This window comes from Sparus aurata, unplaced genomic scaffold (assembly GCF_900880675.1).
Source record: "Sparus aurata unplaced genomic scaffold, fSpaAur1.1, whole genome shotgun sequence".
NCBI lineage: Eukaryota > Metazoa > Chordata > Actinopteri > Spariformes > Sparidae > Sparus > Sparus aurata.
The window spans coordinates 55,957-79,901 of record NW_022045128.1 but is presented as its reverse complement, the minus strand read 5'-3'; the positions used below and the strand labels follow the sequence as shown (position 1 = coordinate 79,901).

Below are 23,945 nucleotides of genomic sequence, written 5' to 3'. Positions count from 1 at the left end.
CAGTGACAGGCAGTGTTGGGGAAGTTACTTTTAAAAAGTAGTGTTTGCTCGTTACTTGTTACTTCGTTAAAAAGCAATCCCTTACTTTGTTACCCTCTATGGGAAGTAACTTTTTACGTTACTTGTTACTTTAACGTTACTTTTATGGTGCTCGACATTGGGCAGAACCCCATCTCATTTCCTAAACACCTATGTATAGGCCTACATAAAGTTCTACTATGGAGGACATAACAGGAATTTATTTTGCGCTCTTTATTATAAAAAATGAAACAAACAGAACACTTGACTAGAAAACAACGTTACAGTTGGTTGTGGTTGCTCCGCTGCGCTTGCCATGATCACTGACTGCTCTCTGCATGCTATTGCTAGCACCAGCCTCAGTGTCATGTCCTGTGATATTTGTGGGTTATTATGGTGCTTGGTGCTCCTGCTCAGCCATCCAGCCCTCTGCACCTCTACAGCCAGCTACTCTCTCCATGATCTCCGTGCTCACCGGCTTACCGTCGCACCATGCTACCAGCCACCGTGCGCTACAGCTCCAGCACCCCCATCTCCGCGTCTCCAGGCGGGTACTCCATCCAGAGCTCGCAACTCCCTCACTATCTGTTTCCTCAAGTAATCAATAAATCACTCCCTCAACTAGTCCAAGCTTCAGTGTCCGCTTTTGGGTTCTAACTCTACCACCCAGCACAACACTCAGTGTGGAATGAGGGCCTGCGACTATTGTGCAAGCGCGCAGCTGAGGCAGTGTCGCTGTCAAATCTGTCCCTGGGAAAAGTAACGTTGTGCCCAACTGAAAAAGGAACTACATTTCGTTGCCGGATTTTCATTAGTAACGCATTACACTACTTTTTACCCCCCAAAAATAGTTCTGTTACTGTCATGCGTTACTTTGTAACCGTTTCCTTTTTACCTTGTAATGCGTTACACCCAACACTGGTGGTAGGTGAGGTCCAACATGAGACTGAAACAGTGGACTGGTATGTTTTTTAGACAGCTTGGTGTGATACCAGGGTGTATTCTTCAATCACTGTACAACTTCAGTCAGATTATAATTAAATCACAGCTCATTGTTTATACCCAGATGATGAGGGGTATACTGAACATCAACAATCAGCTGATAAAGATTTCATTTCAGCTGGTTGACAGAACAAGAGGAGGACCTCAAAGTTTCTCAGTTCTTTGTTCAGCTGATTGCATGAAGGTCGTAATAGTAGAACCTTACATATAATAAACCAGCTGGAATCAAACAGTTCTGTCATGAAGCTCCTCTGCAGTCAGTAGGAGCAGGCTTATAAATCAAAGTATCTTCTTTTGTGAAGTTCTTCATCACAGCTGTGTCTCATGAGTGAAAACACTACAGACTGTATCATCACATCCTGTTGAAGATTAACAGTGTGTGACTCCCTCTAGTGGATGTTGTGGAGTATTGTGTTGTCTTTGCTCCAAAGGTTTTTGTACAGAGTTTTGGTGTTTCCTGTCACTGTGGGCTGCAGAGCACAGTAGTACACAGCAGAGTCAGACAGCTGAAGCTTCTGGATCTTCAGAGGAACTGATTTTGAGGTAGAATTCACTTTGGATGAAAATCTCTCCTCATATTCCTTCTCTGTGTTCCCCGTACCAAACTGGGGGCGGCTCAGTATGAATTTAGGGCTGTTGTTTTCATCCTGTTTGTACCAGAAGAGATAATAACCTGTTCCACTGGTCTCAAATTTGCAGTCCAGTGTAACTGTGTCTCCTTCAGCAGCAATGACATCTCCTGTTGGCTGGATCACTCTGTCTGCTCCTTTACACTCTGAGGAAGAAGAGAACATGCAGAGGAAGAGATGAATCAATAAAGATGATTGATTAAAGGAGAACAATCAGTAGGTTTAAAGAGTTACCTAGCCAGAGAGTCAGAATCAGGATGTTTCTCAGCCAGTGTTTCATGTCTGCAGTGAGAGGGGAGGAGAGAGAGGAAGAACATTGATACTCTGATGGATCTGGGCCTTCACATCATTGGTCCTTCATCTGTATCATCTGTTGAGGAACTCTCTACATTTACATCTCATTTACATTTCATCTGTTCAGCTCAAATGTTCTTCATGATGACTGTAGCGGACCAAACACAGGAATATACCAAGAAACTACATTCTTTTATAGACATTTTGACGGTTTATTCAAAAGGCTCTTTGTGCCTGTGTTGTGTTAATTTACCGGATTATATATCCTCTCTTTTTTCATCAAGGTAACTTTTGAAGACTTTTTGGCTCCATGCATTCCAACTCTGCAGCCTTTCACTGAACACAACAAGACCAGTGAACACATGCTGTGTGTCTCCTCTGTGGACTCAGAAAGACCTTGTCTGAGCCTGGACTCATCATCCTGAAGAAGTGAGACCAGCTGCTTCACTGAACCGACTGTACAGAGGTCATCATCTGACTGTGTCCTGGCGGCAGAGTATCACAGAGTCTGCTCACCATGCTCGACGCTTTCCAGGAAGTGTGTCATCATCAGCCCGTCCATCACCACATTAATCAATCAATGGAGGTGGTGCCCCCTCTAACCACTGCTTAATAATATCTCATATATGTGTGAGAATCTTACACAAAAGATTTTTGATAAAACATCACTTTAAAGATATTTTTCTGTGAAAACAAATATTCAACATCAAACCAGGGATTTCTGACAAAATATTGACACTGAGAGAAATCTGGACGACCAACAAAACAGATGAACCTATAATGCTTTAGAGATCTCATAGATTATTTTCAGAATCTTTGAGATGTGAATTTTACATCATCAACATTGTCAGTGCTGCCATGTTAACCCTGGTGAAATGAGATTTAATGGTGTCTGTTTAGATTCTAAAGCTTTACCTCTCAATTCTGTCTGAGAGTGAAGTGATCCCAGATTGTAAAATCACATCCCTGTGAAGTTATTTCTCCAGTTTAGTTATACAATCTGCTGCTGGGTCACATTACATGGAAGCTATTGAGAAAAAAATCATAATTCTGCATATTCATATTCATAATAATTAGAGAAAGCAGTAAAACACAGTAAAAAACAGTGTGTCTCATTTGTTTAGTTCACTAGTACAACCTGCTGCTGGTTTGGAGTCACATGACATGGAAGGTAGTGAAAAAACTACAGTTATTTTGTATCAGTATATTTATGTTAATTAATTTAATGATGGTCCCTAAATCAGTCTCAGTGGTTCAGCGCGAGGCTCTGGGAGGTGAGCTAACATTCCTCCTGCTGCTAACACCGGGAGAACCTCAGTAAAGTCGCGTCTGAGACCCGAGTGAATATCTGTCGAATATCCAACCTACATAGAGTAGTGTTTAGCCTCAGAGTGTGGACAGCAGGTCTGAGGGGCTTCAGATGGCTCTGTCAAGTTTACATAGCTAGCTGCTAACAACTTTTAATGCAAACTAGCAACTGGGGTCTAATCAATGTAACGTTAATCCAACAAGTGCAATAATTTGCTCACGACATGGGGTAAACAGTAAAATCAGAGACGGTTCATAAAGGATCTAAAGAACATTTATTTGGTACTTGTTGTTATTATAGCCTAAGTTAGGCTGCCCAACTATAAAAATGTTGTTGTCTGCATCACATCTGGCTTCGATGAGTCGCCTGTTGCAGCCTTTGAATAAGTTGAAGAGGATTTCAGTCACTCAACTTAAAGGGTGACTAGTAGAAATTATACAAATAACAGTAATAGAAATAATAATCGATTTCAAGATAACTTAGGGTGTAGTGCTATCACTGTGTGCAACTTAAATTTGCCATTGGCCTGTGATATTAAACCTACAAAAATTATGTCTTTTGTTTGTTTTTTTTGAGGTGGTGGCACTGAAAATCCAGCAGCAGCAGCGTATCGCCACAGAAAGCATATAGGAGGAGCACTGCATCATGATCCCAGACTGTATGATCACATCCTGCTGCAGTTTAACAGTGTGTGACTCCCTCTAGTGGATGTTGTGGAGTATTGTGTTGTCTTTGCTCCAAAGGTTTTTGTACAGAATTTTGGTGTTTCCTGTCACTGTGGGCCTCACAGCACAGTAGAACACAGCAGAGTCTGTCACTGCAGCAGAGGAGATCTGCAGATACAGTTTGGTTTTATCTTCACTCACTTTTACAGACAGTCTATTGTTTGTGTCATTTTGTGTTCCCAAGTGAAAGATGAGGAACTCTGGTGGTTTTCCTGGATATTGTTGATACCAGTAAAACTGATCACTACCAGTTGCTTTTCTGGAGTATGTGTAGGACAGAGTAACAGTGCTGTCTTCTAAACTGGACTCTTCTTTCTTGGCTGGACTGAGTTCTTCACAGCTGACACCTAAAGGAAGAGAAATCTGTTTTATATTGTTTTTTTTAAAAAAACTCAAAAGAAATGAACTGCCTGCAGAAAACATTAGAATTTAACTTGACAGAATAAAAACACAATATAACATACCCGTTATAATGGAGAGAAACATCAGAGACAGCCCATAATAGTCCAGTGACAGCATGTTGAATAAAGGTAATGTTTCTGGTTTGTGTATTGAACTCTGCTGAATATGGAAGTTCCTCTCTCTTCTATAGTTCAGTAACAGCTCAGCTCCTCCCTGAATCTCTCCGTCTCCTCTTAGATCTGTATTTTCACCTCTTCTTCTTCCTCCTGGTTAACAGACTGAAGGCAGCAGTTTGTAACAGCTTTTAGCTGATGGTTTTATTTGTTGGTGATTTCGTTCTGATAGTAGTCACAGACCTGTTGCTCTGAGGATTTTAAGGATGGATAATCTTTTCAGGGTCTGTAAACACAATTATTCAGCCCAGTTTCACAGCAACATGTGTGACAGACCCATACCCTTCTACAGGACAGTGTGTGAGTGTGACAGTTTGTCTCACCTGCTGCAAAATGTAAAAATGCATCAAGGGGCAGTAATGTTTAAATCATTAGCAGGACGAGCGACCAGTGCCTACTCCTAATCGGTCACTGTGGTGGGTTGAGGGTCCATCTATCCAATCAACATGAGAAGGAGGTGCTCATCTCCCATAAATGGCTAATCTGTAACTGTCCCTCCTTGGGTCTTGTACTCCAAAATTACCTAAATGATCTCTCTATCCTTTTCTGGAGATGTACACGTTTAGATATCTTCCTCCATCTGATATAGGAGTCAGGCTCTGTTTTAGTAGTGGCCTTCTCTCCTGCTCACCTTTGACCCACACACAGCTGAATGCTGCCTCCAAGGTCCCTTGGAGCTGTGAGCCACATATTGTCTACATTCCTTAACTCACACAAGGAGGAACAGGTTCAATTTCAACTGAGTTAAATTAAAGGCCCCGAATGTGTTGCAGTCCAGATACCTCATTGTTGAGAAGGTGTAGTTTGTGTGTCTTTTTGAAACATGTGAAAGTTCTGATGTGATGGGGAATGTCATTTCATAACTGTGGTGGATGTATGAAATAAGGATTTCTGACAATAGTTGTTATTGTATGCAGGGACTGGAATGAGTGCCTGTGAGATTGACCTAGTGAGGCAAACTTATCTCATATCATGTGTCAGGAGAAGTGCAGCAAGTGTTGATGAAGTGTTGTTTTGAATCTGAAAATAAGATGTAATAGCGTGGCTGTGTATATAATCCTGAAAAGTCAAGGCGTTGGAGCGTGTGAGTTCAGTCCAATGGTGAAACCACTTTGGGAGGTTACTGTGGATCATATGAACTCAATAATACAGACGGACTATTGGTTCAGTAACCTCCTTAGTGGTAAGTGACCAGATTGGAAGGCAGTAGGAAATTGTTAAAAAACACAGTTGCGTGTAGCTACATTTCAGAAACAGAGATATAATCTAATCTTATTATACACATAAAGTTTCTGCATCAACTTATTGGTTAGTTTAGAAATGTGCTCACAGTATGTAAGATGTGAAAAAAGTAGCACACCAAGATATTTGTAGGACTTTGTGATGACAAGATCTTGGCTTGCAAAGGTGATAGGATCAGTGAAGTAAATACATTTTCTGGCAGAGTGAAAGTACATTCATCCAGTTCTCTTCACATTGGTGGTCTAATGCTTCTTTTTCAACCAGTCATGTGAGACCTGAAGATCAGACGATAATTTGGAATTTATGACATTTGGATTTCAGTCAGAGAGAAAAATCACAGTATCATCAGCAGACAGTAAACATTTTGAATATTTGCATACTTGAGGGAGATCGTTGATGTTTAAAATAAAAAGTAATGGTCCAAGAATGCTGCCTTGTGGAACACCCATATCACAGACTAAAGGTTGGGATGATGCTCGATCAATTTTGACAACTTGCGACCTGTTTCTCAGATAGGAAGAAAGCATTTCAATCACAAATGAAGACAGTTTAATAGAGTGAAGTTTGTTAAGCAGGATTTGATGGTTCACTGTGTCAAAATCTTCAGGAAAATCACTAAAAAAATTGCTCCAGTGATGTGACCTTTGTTCAGAGAGTCACCTTACATATAACAAACAGCTGGAAACAAACAGTTCTCTGTCATGAAGCTCCTCTGCAGTCAGTAGGAGGAGACTTGTAGGGGTGGGTAAAAATATCGATTCATCAATGCATTGCAATATATTTTTTCTCAATTCAATATCGATTCATAAAATCCTCTGAATCGATTCCGGCAAGCAGCGGCCACCGACCACCCGCTGTCCCTCACAGGACCTCTCAGTCCCCGCCTCCAGCAGCTTGAAGCGCCTCGCCCGCAACCTCGCTTGGGGGTCGGAGGGTGATGCGCCGCGAAAACACCGTTGGAGCTGCGGAGGCAGAAATCGAATCGAATCGTTAGCCCTAGAGACTTGTATGTCAAACTATCTTCATTTGTGAAGGTCTTCATCACAACTGTGTCTCATGGTTTGAAAACACTCCAGACTGTATCATCACATCCTGCTGAAGTTTAACAGTGTGTGACTCCCTCTAGTGGATGTTGTGGAGTATTGTGTTGTCTTTGCTCCAAAGGTTTTTGTACAGAGTTTTGGTGTTTCCTGTCACTGTGGGCTGCAGAGCACAGTAGTACACAGCAGAGTCAGACAGCTGAAGCTTCTGGATCTTCAGAGGAACTGATCTTAAGGTGGGATTCAGTGTGGATGAAAATCTCTCCTTATATTCGTCCTCTGTGTTCCCCGTACCAAACTTGAAGCGGCTCAGTATGAATTTGGGGCTGTTGTCTCCATCCAGTTTGTACCAGAAGAGATAATAATCTGATGAACTGCTGTTATATTGACAGTCAAGTGTTACTGCCTCTCCTTCAGCAGCAGTCACATCAAATCAAATCAAAAATCAAATCAACCTTTATTTATATGGCGCTTTTCATACAGAAAGTATCACAAAGTGCCTTACAGCAGAAAAAGAGAAACAGCAAATAAAATCAGGAGAAGAAGCTTAAAAGAACCCAACCCTCCCACCCCCATAGTCATGCACAGAGACACACACAAATATATACACACTCATACACACACTCACACCTACACACACAGCCACGCAGACACACAGACACACACACTCACACCTACACAAACGCTAGCTGTCACTACAGAGACATGGCTGGGCAGCGAGATCTGAGGCACAGAGGAAGCTTTAGGAAGCTACCTTTGGGGGGCCAACCACACTGGGAGAGATCCCAGTCCAAGGTCGCAGGGAGCCCCACCACAGAGACCACCCCAACCCGGGCAGACAGGAGGCCCCGCACCAAAGTGCAGAGCCCTCTAGTCGCCCAGGCTGGAACCGACCACGGGACAGCACCTCCCGCGGCCAGACCAGAGACAACTCCCAATCTGGCAGGCCCCCCTGAGGAAACACTGGAGATTAAAAACTGATACATCTCCTTCTGGCTGCAGCACGTTGTCTTGTTGTGCTCTGCATTCTGTAAAACAGCAACAAACAGTATCAGTGTGCTGTTAAAGAATCATGTCAGTGTTGGATCCATATCACAGAAACAGAGTTGTGTTCATACCGAGACACATAACAGCCAGCAGCACTGAGATGAACAGAGGCTGCATCATATGTGCAGTGTTGAGTAAGTGTGAGCTACAGCAAGTGTGAAGAAGGCTGTGATCTCTGTGTTCAGTCTTCATCAACACTCAGTTGGTGGATTAGAAGGAGGAGCCTGATCACAGTGACAGGGCTCATTCACAGCCCTGTGTTACTCCCTACTGACAACTTTACACTCTACACATGTTACTGCCACTCTGCTGTCAGAGTACAACTTGTCTTCTGTGTCCTCATCAGAGGACATATGTTCTGTTCAACAACTGCAGACTGCAGATTCACTTTGTTCCCTGATAAATAAAAGATAACTGTTGTGAAGCTGCTACGGCCCTTTAATATTTATCATCAGACAGATTACAAGCAGACTGAGGATGAATATTTGAACAACATTTGACTTTTTATGTCCTTTTCAGAAGGTTTTTCCCTCAACATAAATTGATAGGTTCATATATTTTGCTATTATGCTCTGCAGCCATGAGAGGTCAAATATCAAAAGGTGAATATTTACTGTTGATTCGATTAAAATGTTAATTAACAAACAATTCAGAGTTTAATTAGTTTGTTCAGAGTGTATCTCAACACTTTGAACAATGGAAGCAGCAGATTGTGTCCTGATGAACCACAGGCCACAAAGAGGATTTATTGAGTGATTCAGTGTCATTGTCTTTGTTTTCATGGTGTGTTGAGTTTGAAGCTTCATCCAGTTGGTTTGTCATTGATGTGGATTTGCTGCTCATGTGAATCCTCCCACAGTGTTTCATTAGCAGCTGTAACCACAGTGACTGTGATAAAACAGGAATTAGCAGAATCCATCTGATATGAAGCTGTGGTTTGAATACCACTTCCCTCCTCTTTGAAGAGTAGTCAGATATCTGTGTTCAGGTTTTTGTACAGCCTCTTCTACACTTTGTATCACTGTGTTTCTAGAGCACAGTAGTAGAGAGCTGTGTCTGCCAGGGTTAGCTCTCTGATGGTCAGTGTAGTTGATGTATCTGATGTTTGAGACTGATATCGATTATCAGGAATATAGTCCAGATGACTATATGATCCCTCTCCTTTCCTGAGTATAAACTGAGGGGCTTGAAGGTCAGAATGATGTCTGTACCAGTAAAGGAGAACATCATCATCACTTGTCTGATATCGACATGTGAGTTTGACAGATTGTCCTTCAATCACATTATTTATTCACTTCAACTCAACCAATCCATTTCTGTCTGTTGTCACAGCAGCTCTGTGTGGAATCTTTATTGGTTGATGTTTTGTTGTATTTGTCATCAGTCCAGTGACACTGGCTCAGACTGTAATGGGTTCATGGTGTGTGACTCCCTCTAGTGGATGTTGTGGAGTATTGTGTTGTCTTTGCTCCAAAGGTTTTTGTACAGAGTTTTGGTGTTTCCTGTCACTGTGGGCTGCAGAGCACAGTAGTACACAGCAGAGTCAGACAGCTGAAGCTTCTGGATCTTCAGAGGAACTGAGTTTGAGGTAGAATTCACTTTTGATGAAAATTTCTCCTCTTGTTCCTTCTCTCTGTTCCCTGTACTATACTTAGAGCGGCTCAGTATGAATTTGGGGCTGTTGTTTCCATCCTGTTTGTACCAGAAGAGATAATAATTTGTGTCACTGGTCTCAAAATAGCAGTCCAGTGTAATTGTGTCTCCTTCAGCAGCAATGACATCTCCTGTTGGCTGGATCACTCTGTCTGCTCCTTTACACTCTGAGGAAGAAGAGAACATGCAGAGGAAGAGATGAATCAATAAAGATGATTGATTAAAGGAGAACAATCAGTAGGTTTAAAGAGTTACCTAGCCAGAGAGTCAGAATCAGGATGTTTCTCAGCCAGTGTTTCATGTCTGCAGTGAGAGGGGAGGAGAGAGAGGAAGAACATTGATACTCTGATGGATCTGGCCATCACATCATTGGTCCTTCATCTGTATCATCTGTTGAGGAACTCTCTACATTTACATCTCATTTACATTTCAACTGTTCAGCTCAAATGTTCTTCATGATGATTGTAGTGGACTGTACACAGGAATATACGAAGAAACTAAATTCTTTCATCGACATTTTGATGGTTTAATCAAAAGTCTCTTTGTGCCTGTGTTGTGTTAATTTACAGGATTCCACTCTGCTGTCTGATGAGTTCTGGTAATAACTTTTAACACAATGACATAATGAAATGTCAGCATCACATGAGTGTATTTGATGTTAACCAGTATGGTTTACTTATGATTTGATACAGCCCTAGATTATAAAACTTTACAAGTCACGCCGTCTTACGGTCACTTTTCTCTTTTCGGCTCATCCTCTTGTCCTGACACTTGGCTTTTGCTCATAACACTTTTTGGGCTCTCTGTGTTGAAGCCCTCCTACTTGGACATACAGCTAACCAGCCTTTAGGGATGTGGGCTTCTGTTTTTCACTTTTTACTGAGAACAACCCAAAGCTCCAGAATGAACTCTGAACTGAGAAAAATGACTGCAAAGATTTTTAAAAGCCAGAAGCAAATGCTTGCTTGATGAATCATCATTCATTTTGTGATCCTCCTTATTTTTTTATCTATTTAATTTTGACTTTTGAAGACTTTTTGGCTCCATTCATCCAAAAAGTCTTTTAACACACGGTCTAGGGAGCCGAGCCTAACATAAATAACCGACACCAGAACACGGTGTAAGTTAAGAGAAGAATACAATTTATTACAAGACAACAGGTGCAATATGTACAGTGATAGGTGCAATAGTGATGAAGCGTGGCTTCAGGGTGAACCCAGGCCTAAAATAACATACAAAATACCGATCTAAACTCTGGAGCATGAAACTTAATAATCCCTACAGAAAACAAAAGAAACAAAAAGACAAGTGCTGAACCTAACTCCCTAACCTAATACCAAACACAGGAGAAAACACTACCTACTGCTTCCCTTAGCTCAGACACTCTTGCTCTGGTTTTACCCAGAGCACACGCACACTCACAAGCACTCCCGCACTCAGCCGAACAAACACACTCTAAGTTATTCACACACTAATTTCTCACAGTACAATTTGCACAGAGTCTCAGCTAGGTAGATGCGTTGGCAAAAACAATCCACACTCATCGTCGGGCAGCATCGGCTTTTTAAGTCCTCGCTGCCTGTGTTGGCCAATCCATCGCTGCCACGCCAGGAATGCGGAGCCAATGGGGTGCGGGAGCCACCCGATCTTTGGGGCGATATGAGCGCTCACTCTGGCTGAAAGAAAAACACACACTACAGACAGATGCCGGCGGGAGCCGTAACAGTCCACAAGAATAAAAGAAAGAAAAAAAAAATGCTCTGTACATGACATAAATAGAAAGCAAGGTATATGCAATGTATATGCACAGTGCAAACTATACTTGAAACAATAATAATCTATACAACTGTACAAGAAGTAAACAATTTCTATGAATGTGCAATGACAGAACCAAAATGTACACATAAGTGTGCAATGATAGAACCACAGGGAATATAAATAGATAAATAGACTTACAAGAACCTAAAATGCTTAGATGCAAGCATGTTATAAACTGAACAAAAACAGTAGTGAGATCAGAGATCTCTATGTCAGGCAGAGGTAAGAGAGTTGCTGAGTGGAGTGATGGCTTGTGGCAGGAAAGATTTCCTGAATCTGTTGTTACAGTAGTGAAGCTGAAGCAGCCTTCGGTCAGTGTCCTCCTCTCCACCACAGCCTCCAGAGTGTCCTGTTTACAGCCAATCACAGAGCCAGCCTTCCTGATCAGTTTGTTGAGTCTGTTGGTGTCGCTGGCTCCAATGCTGCTTCCCCAACAAACCACAGCAAAGAAAAGTACACTGGCCACCACAGACTGATAAAAGATCTCCAACATCTTGCTGCACACGTTGAAGGATCTCAGCTTCCTCAGGAAGTAAAGTCTGCTCATCCCCTTCTTGTAAACAGCTTCAGTGTTAGATCTCCAGTCCAGTCTGTGGTTGATGGTAACACCAAGGTACTTATAATCCTCCACATCCCTTCCCAGAATGCACAGAGGTTGGGAAGCCCTCCTCCTCTTCTTCCTAAAATCAATCACCATAATTTTATTCATTTATTTGAATCCTAACTTGGTAAATTCTTTTTATCACTCGTATTTGACACGTGCACACACACACACAATGTAGAGGAGATGAGCAAACGGGCTGCAACACATGCCAGGATGAATCCAAGTGGGACTTGAACTGGCGACCTCCAAGTCCCCAAGCCAAGTCCCTACGGACTGAGCTATTGCCGCAAAGTGAAGTTCAGCTGCAGGTGATTCTGTCCAGTCCACTCCACAAAGTCGTCCACCAGTGCCCTGTACTCCTCCTCCTGTCCCTCACTTATGCAACCAACAACAGCCGAGTCGTCAGAAAACTTCTGCAGGTGACACGACCCGGTGTTGTACTGAAAGTCAGTGGTTTATAAGGTGAACAGGAAAGGAGACAGTACAGTCCCCTGTGGAGCTCCTGTATCACTAACCACCACATCAGACAGAACACTGCCCATACGGACAAACTGTGGCCTGCCTGTCAGGTAGTCAGTAATCCAGGAGACAATGTAAGTGTCGACACCCATCACCCGCAGCTTCTCACCCAGTGACAGTGGCTGGATGGTGTTAACAGCACTGGATAAATCAAAGAATGTGTTTCTCACAGAGCTGCCACCACCATCTAGGTGCGTATGGGCTCGTTGCAGCAGGTAGATGACAGCGTCATCAACTCCCAAGTGGGGCTGGTAAACAAATTGCAGAGGGTCTAGCAGGGCTCTCACATGCAGCCTCAGGTGGGCCAAGACCAGTCTCTCCAGCACCTTCATGACGTAAGATGTGAGGGCCAGTGGTCGGTAGTCATTGAGGCCTGATGGTGTCCAACACAACAAGACCATGATGTAGATTTACAAACATCAAACAACAACTTGTTGACTCAGTATTGAAATCTAGAGGAATCTGGACGAACAACAAATTAGATTCATCTATGATACTTTATAGATTAATCTTGTCAAAGATCTGATTTCAACATCAAAAGTGTTTTCAGTGCTGCCCTGGTGAAATATACTTCAATGTTCAGAGTGAATATATTGTCAGTGGTATAAATTCTAAAGCTTTACATCTCATTATCATCCCAGACTGTATCATCACATCCTGCTGAAGTTTAACAGTGTGTGACTCCCTCTAGTGGATGTTGTGGAGTATTGTGTTGTCTTTGCTCCAAAGGTTTTTGTACAGAGTTTTGGTGTTTCCTGTCACTGTGGGCTGCAGAGCACAGTAGTACACAGCAGAGTCAGACAGCTGAAGCTTCTGGATCATCAATGGACCTGATTTTGAGGTGGAATCCAGTGTGGATGAAAATCTTTCCTTAAACTCATCTGGTGCGTTCCCCTCATCCCGTTGAATGCGGCTCAGTATGAATTTAGGGCTGTTGTTTCTATCCTGTATGTACCAGAACAGATATGGACTTGTGGCACTGGTCTCAAATGAGCAGTCCAGTGTAACTGTGTCTCCTTCAGCAGCAATGACATCTCCTGTTGGCTGGATCACTCTGTCTGCTCCTTTACACTCTGAGGAAGAAGAGAACATGCAGAGGAAGAGATGAATCAATAAAGATGATTGATTAAAGGAGAACAATCAGTAGGTTTAAAGAGTTACCTAGCCAGAGAGTCAGAATCAGGATGTTTCTCAGCCAGTGTTTCATGTCTGCAGTGAGAGGGGAGGAGAGAGAGGAAGAACATTGATACTCTGATGGATCTGGGCCTTCACATCATTGGTCCTTCATCTTTATCATCTGTTGAGGAACTCTCTACATTTACATCTCATTTATATTTCATCTGTTCAGCTCAAATGTTCTACATGATGATTGTAGCGGACAGAACACAGGAATATACGAAGAAACTAAGTTCTTTCATCAACATTTTGATGGTTTAATCAAAAGGCTCTTTGTGCCTGTTTTGTGTGAATTCAGAGGATTCCACTCTGCTGTCTGATGAGTTCTGGTCATAACATTTAACACATGCTGTCTTATGGTCTCTTGTCACTTTTCAGCTCGTCTTCTTGTCCTGACTTTTGGCTTTTGCTCATCACACTTTTAAGGCTCTCGGTGGTGAAGCCCTCCGTCTTCTACCTGCTGCTAACAACGACTGCAAATATTCTTAAAAGCCAGAAGCAAAGGCTTGCTTGAAGAATCATTATTGATTTTCTAATCCTCCTTATTTTTATCAAGTAAACATTGACTTTTGAAGACTTTTTGGCTCCATGCATTCCAACTCTGCAGCCTTTCACTGAACACAACAAGACCAGAGAACACATGCTGTGTGTCTCCTCTGTGGACTCAGATAGACCTTGTCTGAGCCTGGACTCATCATCCTGAAGAAGTGAGACCAGCTGCTTCACTGAACCTACAAGTTCACCTCATCATCAGCCCGTCCATCACCACATGACTTAATCAATGGGGGTGATTCCCCTTCTAACGACTGATTAATAATGTCTCATATGTGGTGAGAATGTTACACAGATGATATATTTTAGTTTTCATCCTAAACTCAGGTGAAACATCACATTTCATATTTTCTGTGATTACAAATGTGTTTTTTTTAACAAACATCCAACCAGGATTTGGTGATATAATACTGACATCTAAAATGTTCAATCTCGGATGATTTTTGCTTCTATTGATCCAAGAAACATATTTTGAATTATTGTTCATTCATTGTTTGTTTCATTCTGATGTTTTTTCAAACACATCAAACCAGGATTTAAACCAGTTTAACAGTGTGTGAGTCCCTCTAGTGGATGTTGTGGAGTATTGTGTTGTCTTTGCTCCAAAGGTTTTTGTACAGAGTTTTGGTGTTTCCTGTCACTGTGGGCTGCAGAGCACAGTAGTACACAGCAGAGTCTGTCACTGCAGCAGAGGAGATCTGCAGATGCATTTTGGTTTTATCACCACTCACTTCAGCAGACAGTCTATTGTCTTGATTTTTTAATATTTCTCCTGTTTCTGAGTGAGAAATAAGGAAATCTGGTGGTTTTCCTGGATGTTGTCGATACCAGAAGAAATAATCTCCAGCAGTTGCTTGTTTGGAGTATGTGTAGGACAGAGTAACAGTGCTGTCTTCTAAACTGGACTCTTCATTCTTGACTGGACTGAGTTCTTCACAGCTGACACCTAAAGGAAGAGAAACCTGTTTTATACTGTCAAGAATTCAAACATTTTACATGCTGCAAAATGCCACCTACCTGTTATAATAGAGAGAAACATCAGAGACAGCCCATAATAGTCCAGTGACAGCATGTTGAATAAAGGTAATGTTTCTGGTTTGTGTATTGAACTCTGCTGAATATGGAAGTTCCTCTCTCTTCTATAGTTCAGTAACAGCTCAGCTCCTCCCTGAATCTCTCCGTCTCCTCTTAGATCTGTATTTTCACCTCTTCTTCTTCCTCCTGGTTAACAGACTGAAGGCAGCAGTTTGTATCAGCTTTCAGCTGATAGTTTTACTTGTTGGTGATTTCTTTGAAATGAGAGTTACAGACCTGTAGTTATTCACTAAACATTTTAAGCCTAAAAGTAGCAGCTAAGTCTGGGAGACCTTAGAAGTAGTCCAGAGGACTCCTGACTCGCTAAGACTTGGTCACAGCAGAATGTTTTGATGACGCTAAATGACAGGGAATTATTAAAACGATGTTGGATGAACGGCAAAGGGATTAAAGTTGTGGTTGAGTTGGTGAGAGACGCAATAACGTTCCCAATCAACTGAAACAATCCAATAACGCCGGAGTTAAAATGTTTGGCAACACTCCCGTATTTGGCTACGGGGAAAATGCAGCTCTGCACACGGGACTAATATTACCTGGGGACCTCAAGTGATTTAGAAATTATCCCACCACGTCCGTGTTTTGTGCGGCGCATTCGCACAGGATAAGCGAAGTCTGTGTTTTAACTCGAATTTACTGACATTATCCCCCGGGGCGATCGCACCGGAGCCCTTGCTGGAGCAGCACAACAGTTAGATATGGATATTTTTAATATAATAACTGGTGAGCCTGTTGAAAGATGGAAAAATGTTCCTTACCGCATGCTGCCATGCATGTAATCCATCTAATCATCTTTCGAGATTTTGCTCTTCTGATGAGCCTCCTGAATTTGCACCCAAAATGCTGTCAAAACTTTCATTCATAATTCCCTCTGCAGCCTCCATAATTCTCGACCGGGAAAAAGGCAGAAAAAAGGTCGAAAACACAAAAAACCTTAAGAAAAACAAAAAACAACCCCAAATCACAGAGATGCCGATTTGCACGGGACTAATATTATCAAATGACCTCTGTGTTTGGTGAAATATGGGAGGTCATTTGTGGTGGAATTTTTAAATTACGGACATTCGCACGGGATTAAGATCACAGACGACCTCCGCAATTATTACAGATTATTGGAGGTCTCCAGGTTATACTAGTCCCGTGCGAATAGGGCTTTTGTCAATCGGAAAAACTTGCATTCCATCAATACACAAATTGTCTTTGACACATGTTACAATATACTGGACATTGTTGTGAAATGGCCCAGATGAACACACGATTCCCGAATTTTGATGGAGAGTGGTTTGACGCAGCTTTTCGAGCAAATGCCGCTTTTATTGGCAATTCACATTTTTCATCGCAATCTTCTAATTTGTCATTTTTGTCCGAAGCGTTTTTGTTTGGGGGGGGGGGGGCACTTCATTCTCCTCATAAATACATTTCTTTATCCAATATCTTTTCATAGGCTTTGTCATGGGCTTGTAGGCAGCTTCCTTATTTTCCCTTCATGCATTGCGTAGCCTAAATGACTTTTTTTAATGGGCTGCCCTGCCACTCAACAACCAATCACCATTGTCACCGCTTCTAAGTGCGTCCTTATAAAATGACATCATCCATAGCAACAGAGAGTTACTTCTAGTTTAGGAGTTCACTGTTTTCATAACTAAAAGTAGGTCTCAGCGGCTTTGTGAATTACTTTTAAGAAACGACTCCTACATAAAAACTTTTAGTCCGATTTAGGAGTACTCCTAACGTTAAGATAAAAGTCTTTGTGAATACGGGCCCTGAAGTAGAGACAGCATTATTCAGCCCAGTTTCACAGCAACACGTGTGACAGACCCACAGATCATCTAATGTTGAAGTCATTAGGAGGTCGAGCCACCAGTAAAGAACCAGAACATCCACATGAGGAGAAGATCAGGGTTGGTTTGGTGGTTCATTCAGAGGACTTTCAGACTTTCAAACAGGATTTAACCAGGATTCCAGCAGGTAGTGTAGTTACTGAGTTATGATGAAACCAGGTTTTCCTCCTTTGTCCAAGCAAGTCTTTTTGGTGCCTTTATTTTGGTAGACATGACATGTTTGTCAGTGGTAACTCGACCAGAGAAAGAGACTGTGTTGTTTTCACTGGTAGGTGAGGTCCAACATGAGAGTGACACTGTGGACTGTTGTGTTTGTTAGACAGCTTGGTGTGATACCAGGGTGTATTATTCAAGCACTGTACAACTTCAGTCAGATATAATGAAATAGCAGCTTATTGTCATATTTTATACTCAGATGATGAGGGGTACGCTGAACATCAACAATCAGCTGATGAAGATTTCATTTCAGCTGGTTGACAGAACAAGAGGAGGACCTCAAAGTTTCTCAGTTCTCGATTCAACTGATTGTATGAAGGTCCGAAATAGTAGAACCTTACATATAATAAACCAGCTGGAATCAAATAGTTCTGTAATGAAGCTCCTCTGCAGTCAGTAGGAGACTCATATCCTAAACACATCTTCATGTGTGAAGCTCTTCATCACAACTGTGTCTCATGAGTGAAAACACTCCAGACTGTATCATCACATCCTGCTGCAGTTTAAAAGTGTGTGACTCCCTCTAGTGGATTTTGTGGAGTATTGCGTTGTCTTTGCTCCAGAGGTTTTTGTACAGAGTTTTGGTGTTTCCTGTCACTGTGGGCTGCAGAGCACAGTAGTACACAGCAGAGTCAGACAGCTGAAGCTTCTGGATCTTCAGAGGAACTGATCTTAAGGTGGGATTCAGTGTGGATGAAAATCTCTCCTTATATCCGTCCTCTGTGTTCCCTGTACCAATCTTAAAGCGGCTTAGGATGAATTTGGGGCTGTTGTCTCCATCCTGTTTGTACCAGAAGAGATAATAATCTGTTGAACTGCTGTTATATTGACAGTCGAGTGTTACTGCCTCTCCTTCAGCAGCAGTCACATCTCCTTCTGGCTGCAGCACGTTGTCTTGTTGTGCTCTGCATTCTGTAAAACAGCAACAAACAGTATCAGTGTGCTGTTAAAGAATCATGTCAGTGTTGGATCCATATCACAGAAACAGAGTTGTGTTCATACCGAGACACATAACAGCCAGCAGCACTGAGATGAACAGAGGCTGCATCATATGTGCAGTGTTGAGTAAGTGTGAGCTACAGCAAGTGTAAAGAAGGCTGTGATCTCTGTGTTCAGTCTTCATCAACACTCAGTTGGTGGATTAGAAGGAGGAGCCTGATCACAGTGACAGGGCTCATTCACAGCCCTGTGTTACTCCCTACTGACAACTTTACACTCTACACATGTTACTGCCACTCTGCTGTCAGAGAACAACTTGTCTTCTGTGTCCTCATCAGAGGACATATGTTCTGTTCAACAACTGCAGACTGCAGATTCACTTTGTTCCCTGATAAATAAAAGATAACTGTTGTGAAGCTGCTGCGGCCCTTTAATATTTATCATCAGACAGATTACAAGCAGACTGAGGATGAATATTTGAACAACATGTGACTATTTATGTTCTTTTCAAAAGGTTTTTCATTCAATATAATTCGACAGTTTCATATATTTTGGTGATCTGCAGCAATGCAAATATGCTGAATATTTACTGTTGTTTTTTATGAAAATGTTAATTAACAAACAATTCAGAGTTTAATTAGTTTGTTCAGAGTGTATCTCAACACTTTGAACAATGGAATCAGCTGATTGTGTCCTGATGAACCACAGGCCACAAAGAGGATTTATTGAGTGATTCAGTGTCATTGTCTTTGTTTTCATGGTGTGTTGAGTTTGAAGCTTCATCCAGTTGGTTTGTCATTGATGTGGATTTGCTGCTCATGTGAATCCTCCCACAGTGTTTCATTAGCAGCTGTAACCAAAGTGACTGTGATAAAACAGGAATTAGCAGAATCCATCTGATATGAAGCTGTGGTTTGAATACCACTTCCCTCCTCTTTGAAGAGTAGTCAGACATCTGTGTTCAGGTTTTTGTACAGCCTCTTCTACACTTTGTATCACTGTGTTTCTAGAGCACAGTAGTAGAGAGCTGTGTCTGCCAGGGTTAGCTCTCTGATGGTCAGTGTAGTTGATGTTGGTGTTGTTTTAGACTGATATCGGATATCAGGAATATAGTCCAGATGACTCCATGATCCCTCTCCTTTCCTGAGTATAAACTGAGGAGCTTGAAGGTCAGAATCATGTCTGTACCAGTAAAGGAGAACATCATCATCACTTGTCTGATATTGACATGTGAGGTTGACAGATTGTCCTTCTGTTCCACTGACTTCATCTTTTTCAGGAGAGATGCTGTCTCCAGCTATTAGTCCTGGAAAAAGTGTAGAAAATGAAGCCATTAGACTAACATTGTTCATGAGGCTGAGAGGAGAAGACAGTGGAAAATATCAAGTGTACAGTGTTACTCTGTGCTCCTTCACAGTCGCATACAAACAATATCATTCAATGAACATCCATTTTGTCAATCTGATGAAAACATGAGGAGCATTGACTCTGTCAGAGCAAAGACATGAGAAAAGTGATGAAATCCAGGTTGTGTATATGTGGTTAATGCAGCAGGTTCAACAACACTTAAATTCCTGTTGTGTTCCAAAACTCACCTGTAAAGTGACAGAAGAGTAAAAAGAAGTAAAGCAACATGTCTTTGGATTTATTAAAGCCAGACAGACAGCAGATGAGCAGTGTGCTTCCACTGCAGCACAATGAGGAAGGAATGATGTCATTGGTTGAGTTGAGGCTAAATGGGCGGGGCCAATCAGCTCTTCACATTATTTATTCACTTCAACTCAACCAATCCATTTCTGTCTGTTGTCACAGCAGCTCTGTGTGGAATCTTTATTGGTTGATGTTTTGTTGTATTTGTCATCAGTCCAGTGACACTGGCTCAGACTGTAATGGGTTCATGGTGTGTAACTCCCTCTAGTGGATGTTGTGGAGTATTGTGTTGTCTTTGCTCCAAAGGTTTTTGTACAGAGTTTTGGTGTTTCCTGTCACTGTGGGCCTCACAGCACAGTAGTACACAGCAGAGTCTGTCACTGCAGCAGAGATGATGTTCAGATCCACACGTTTGTCTGCTTTGTTGATGTCAGCTGAGAACTCAGAGTCAGTTGGATGAATGATTCCTCCCTCTGTGATGTAGAGCAGGAACTCTGGTCTGGATCTCTGGTATTGTCTGTACCACTGGATATTGTCAATAGCACCCTCATATTTACAGGTCAGGTTGATGTTTCTTCCCTCTTCAACACGTTCTTCACTTCTTTCTGGCTTTATGCTGTTCATGGAACCCAGCGCTGCAAAATGAGTGTTATTCATGTTAGTCGTCTGTAACATTGTGACATCAAGAGACTCAACAGACCTTCTTTAACAAACCAAATGTTCTTTTCTATCGTGTATATTGTTACCGTCCACAGATACAGCTGCAGTTATTAAAGGAGACCAAATATGTGGTTCAGACAGCAGGTTAATGAGACTTTGATCTCTGTTCCAACACTTACCTATAAAGTGAGAGAAAAGTATAAAGAGGTAGAGCGACATGTCTTTAGAGTTGTTCAAGTCAAACAGACAGCAGATGTCAGCTCTTCTCCTCAACATCAAGCTGATTGTGCTTTTAGTTCCTCAAACACTTCTGCTCCAGAGACAGAAATCATCTCATTGGTTCAGTTGAAGGTCAGTGGGTGGAACCAAAGAAAGAAAAACCTTTTTAGAGATTCTCTGCCTCCTCAAGTTCAGTTGAGCCAGTGAGGTGATTTGTGAATCCAGCTGTTCAGAGAAATGTTGACTGAATGTCCAGTTTCAGTCCTTCACAGCTCTGTGAGACCGAGGCAGGTGACAGGAGAAGGAAGCTTTGATCACCTCAACATTTAGTCTTTACTCTGGAAACATGGAGACTGATTCATAGATCCTTTAAACACAGTGAAGAAATACTAATATTAATATTTAATTCTAGCAATGATCAGTTTAAAGCTCCAGACATTCTGAAGGTGGAGAATGAACTTCCATGCTTTGCTTCCCTTGTTTCACCGCAGTGTGTCAGAGTGGGTGGGCAGATAAAGCTGTATTGTGCATCACTGTCAGTAACATGACAAAAGGTGGAATTAATCAAAACGTGTTTCATCAGCAGTCCTTACACTTGTTTGCAAAATATTGTATGTCATTTATTAACATATATCGTTTTACATAATTCACTTCCAGGCTGAATGCCATTAATTTCTAAGATTCTAAGTAATAACCTTGACATCCTGATTTTGATGTACTTTTCAATATTCATCAGTTATACAGGACGATTCTCAGCTTTTAGCTCAGTTCTCAGAGGATTTGTTGTCTGACAGTGTCCAATTTATGTAAAGACATCGTTGACGCAGTAACCGTCCAACAGAACTGACTGATCATTAACCAGTCACAGCTCTGAAATGTCATGTTTATTTGTTGTTCACACAGTTAGCATCTATGTTGAAGGCATTTTGACTCCTCTACAGACTTTACACTCAAATAGATTTGTTTTTTAAATATTTTCTTTCTATTTTAGGTTTTCTTTTCAAATCTGATGAGCCTAGTGAAATGATGGCAAGAGTGTTGCCATGGTTACAAGGGCAAAATGCAGGTGAGTGTTCAGTGTGTGTAGTTTGATTTTTAAATCATTTCCTCATCAGTGAAAACTCTCCAGACTGTATCATCACATCCAGCTGCAGTTTAACAGTGTGTGACTCCCTCTAGTGGATGTTGTGGAGTATTGTGTTGTCTTTGCTCCAAAGGTTTTTGTACAGAGTTTTGGTGTTTCCTGTCACTGTGGGCTTCACAGCACAGTAGTACACAGCAGAGTCTGTCACTGCAGCAGAGGAGATCTGCAGATGCATTTTGGTTTTATCATCACTCACTTTGACAGACAGTCTATTGTTTGTGTCATTTTGTGTTCCCAAGTGAGAGATGAGGAACTCTGGTGGTTTTCCTGGATATTGTCGATACCAGAAGAAATAATCTCCAGCAGTAGCTTGTTTGGAGTATGTGTAGGACAGAGTAACAGTGCTGTCTTCTAAACTGGACTCTTCATTCTTGACCGGACTGAGTTCTTCACAGCTGACACCTAAAGGAAGAGAAATACGTATTATCCATCCATCCATCCATTTTCTTCCGCTTATCCGGGGCCGGGTCGCGGGGGCAGCTGCCTGAGCAGGGACACCCAGACTTCCCTCTCCCCGGATACTGCCTCCAGCTCTTCCGGGAGGACCCCAAGGCGTTCCCAGGCCAGCTGAGTGACATAGTCACACCAGCGTGTCCTGGGTCTTCCTCGGGGTCTCCTCCCGGAGGGACATGCCAGGAACACCTCCCGAGGGAGGCGTCCCGGGGGCATCCGAAACAGATGCCCGAGCCACCTCAGCTGGCTCCTCTCGATGTGGAGGAGCAGCGGCTCTACTCTGAGCTCCTCCCGGGTGACAGAGCTCTTCACCCTATCTCTAAGGGAGCGCCCTGCCACCCTGCGGAGGAAACTCATTTCGGCCGCTTGTATCCGGGATCTTATTCTTTCGGTCATGACCCAGAGTTCATGGCCATAGGTGAGGGTCGGAACGTAGATTGACTGGTAAATCGAGAGCTTCGCCTTTCGGCTCAGCTCTCTCTTCACCACGACAGACCGATACAAAGACCGCATTACTGCGGCCGCTGCACCGATCCGTCTGTCAATCTCACGCTCCGTCCTTCCCTCACTCGTGAACAAGACCCCAAGATACTTAAACTCCTCCACTTGAGGCAGGAACTCTCCTCCCACCTGGAGGGAGCAGGCCACCTTTTTCCGGTCGAGAACCATGGCCTCGGATTTGGAGGTGCTGATTCTCATCCCAGCCGCTTCACACTCGGCTGCAAACCGCCCCAGGGCATGCTGGAGGTCCCGGCTCGAAGGAGCCAACAAGACCACGTCATCCGCGAAAAGCAGAGACGAGATCCATTGGCTCCCGAACCAGATCCCCTCCGGCCCGTGGCTGCGCCTAGAAATTCTGTCCATAAAAGTAATGAACAGAACCGGTGACAAAGGGCAGCCCTGCCGGAGTCCAACATGCACTGGGAACAGGTCTGACTTACTGCCGGCAATGCGAACCAGGCTCCTGCTCCGGCAGTACAGGGACCGCACGGCCCTTAACAGAGGGCCCCCGACCCCGTACTCCCGGAGCACCCCCCACAGTATGCCACGAGGGACACGGTCGAATGCCTTCTCCAAGTCCACAAAACACATGTGGACTGGTTGGGCAAACTCCCATGAACCCTCGAGCACCCTGCGGAGGGTATAGAGCTGGTCCAGTGTTCCACGGCCAGGACGAAAACCGCATTGTTCCTCCTGGATCCGAGGTTCGACTATCGGCCGAATTCTCCTCTCCAGTACCCTGGAATAGACTTTCCCGGGGAGGCTGAGGAGTGTGATCCCCCGATAGTTGGAGCACACCCTCCGGTCCCCCTTTTTAAATAGGGGGACCACCACCCCGGTCTGCCAGTCCAGAGGCACTGTCCCCGACTGCCACGCGATGCTGTAGAGACGTGTCAGCCAAGACAGCCCCACAACATCCAGAGACTTGAGGTACTCAGGGCGGATCTCATCCACCCCCGGTGCTTTGCCACTGAGGAGCTTACGGACTACCTCAGTGACTTCGGCTTGGGTGATGGATGGGTCAACC

General features: G+C 43.0%; 1 protein-coding gene and 1 gene segment (V, D, J or C); both read right to left on the bottom strand.

Moving 5' to 3' along the window:
* Positions 1 to 7,000: 7,000 nt before the first annotated feature.
* On the bottom strand, positions 7,001 to 8,031 carry LOC115577885 (T cell receptor alpha variable 38-2/delta variable 8-like; the record flags this gene model as incomplete). The annotated part of the segment is given in 3 exon segments: positions 7,001 to 7,261; positions 7,819 to 7,862; positions 7,953 to 8,031. Coding segments are annotated over 3 exon segments (354 nt in total), but the record flags the coding sequence as incomplete, so codon positions are not given.
* A 6,810-nt stretch (positions 8,032 to 14,841) lies between these two features.
* LOC115577882 (uncharacterized) lies at positions 14,842 to 20,928 on the bottom strand (the record flags this gene model as incomplete). The annotated part of the gene is made up of 5 exons (XM_030410763.1): positions 20,781 to 20,928; positions 20,293 to 20,576; positions 18,355 to 18,394; positions 18,088 to 18,264; positions 14,842 to 14,981 (listed from the first exon to the last, which is right to left on the bottom strand). Coding segments are annotated over exons 1-5 (738 nt in total), but the record flags the coding sequence as incomplete, so codon positions are not given.
* Between the last annotated feature and the right edge of the window lie 3,017 nt (positions 20,929 to 23,945).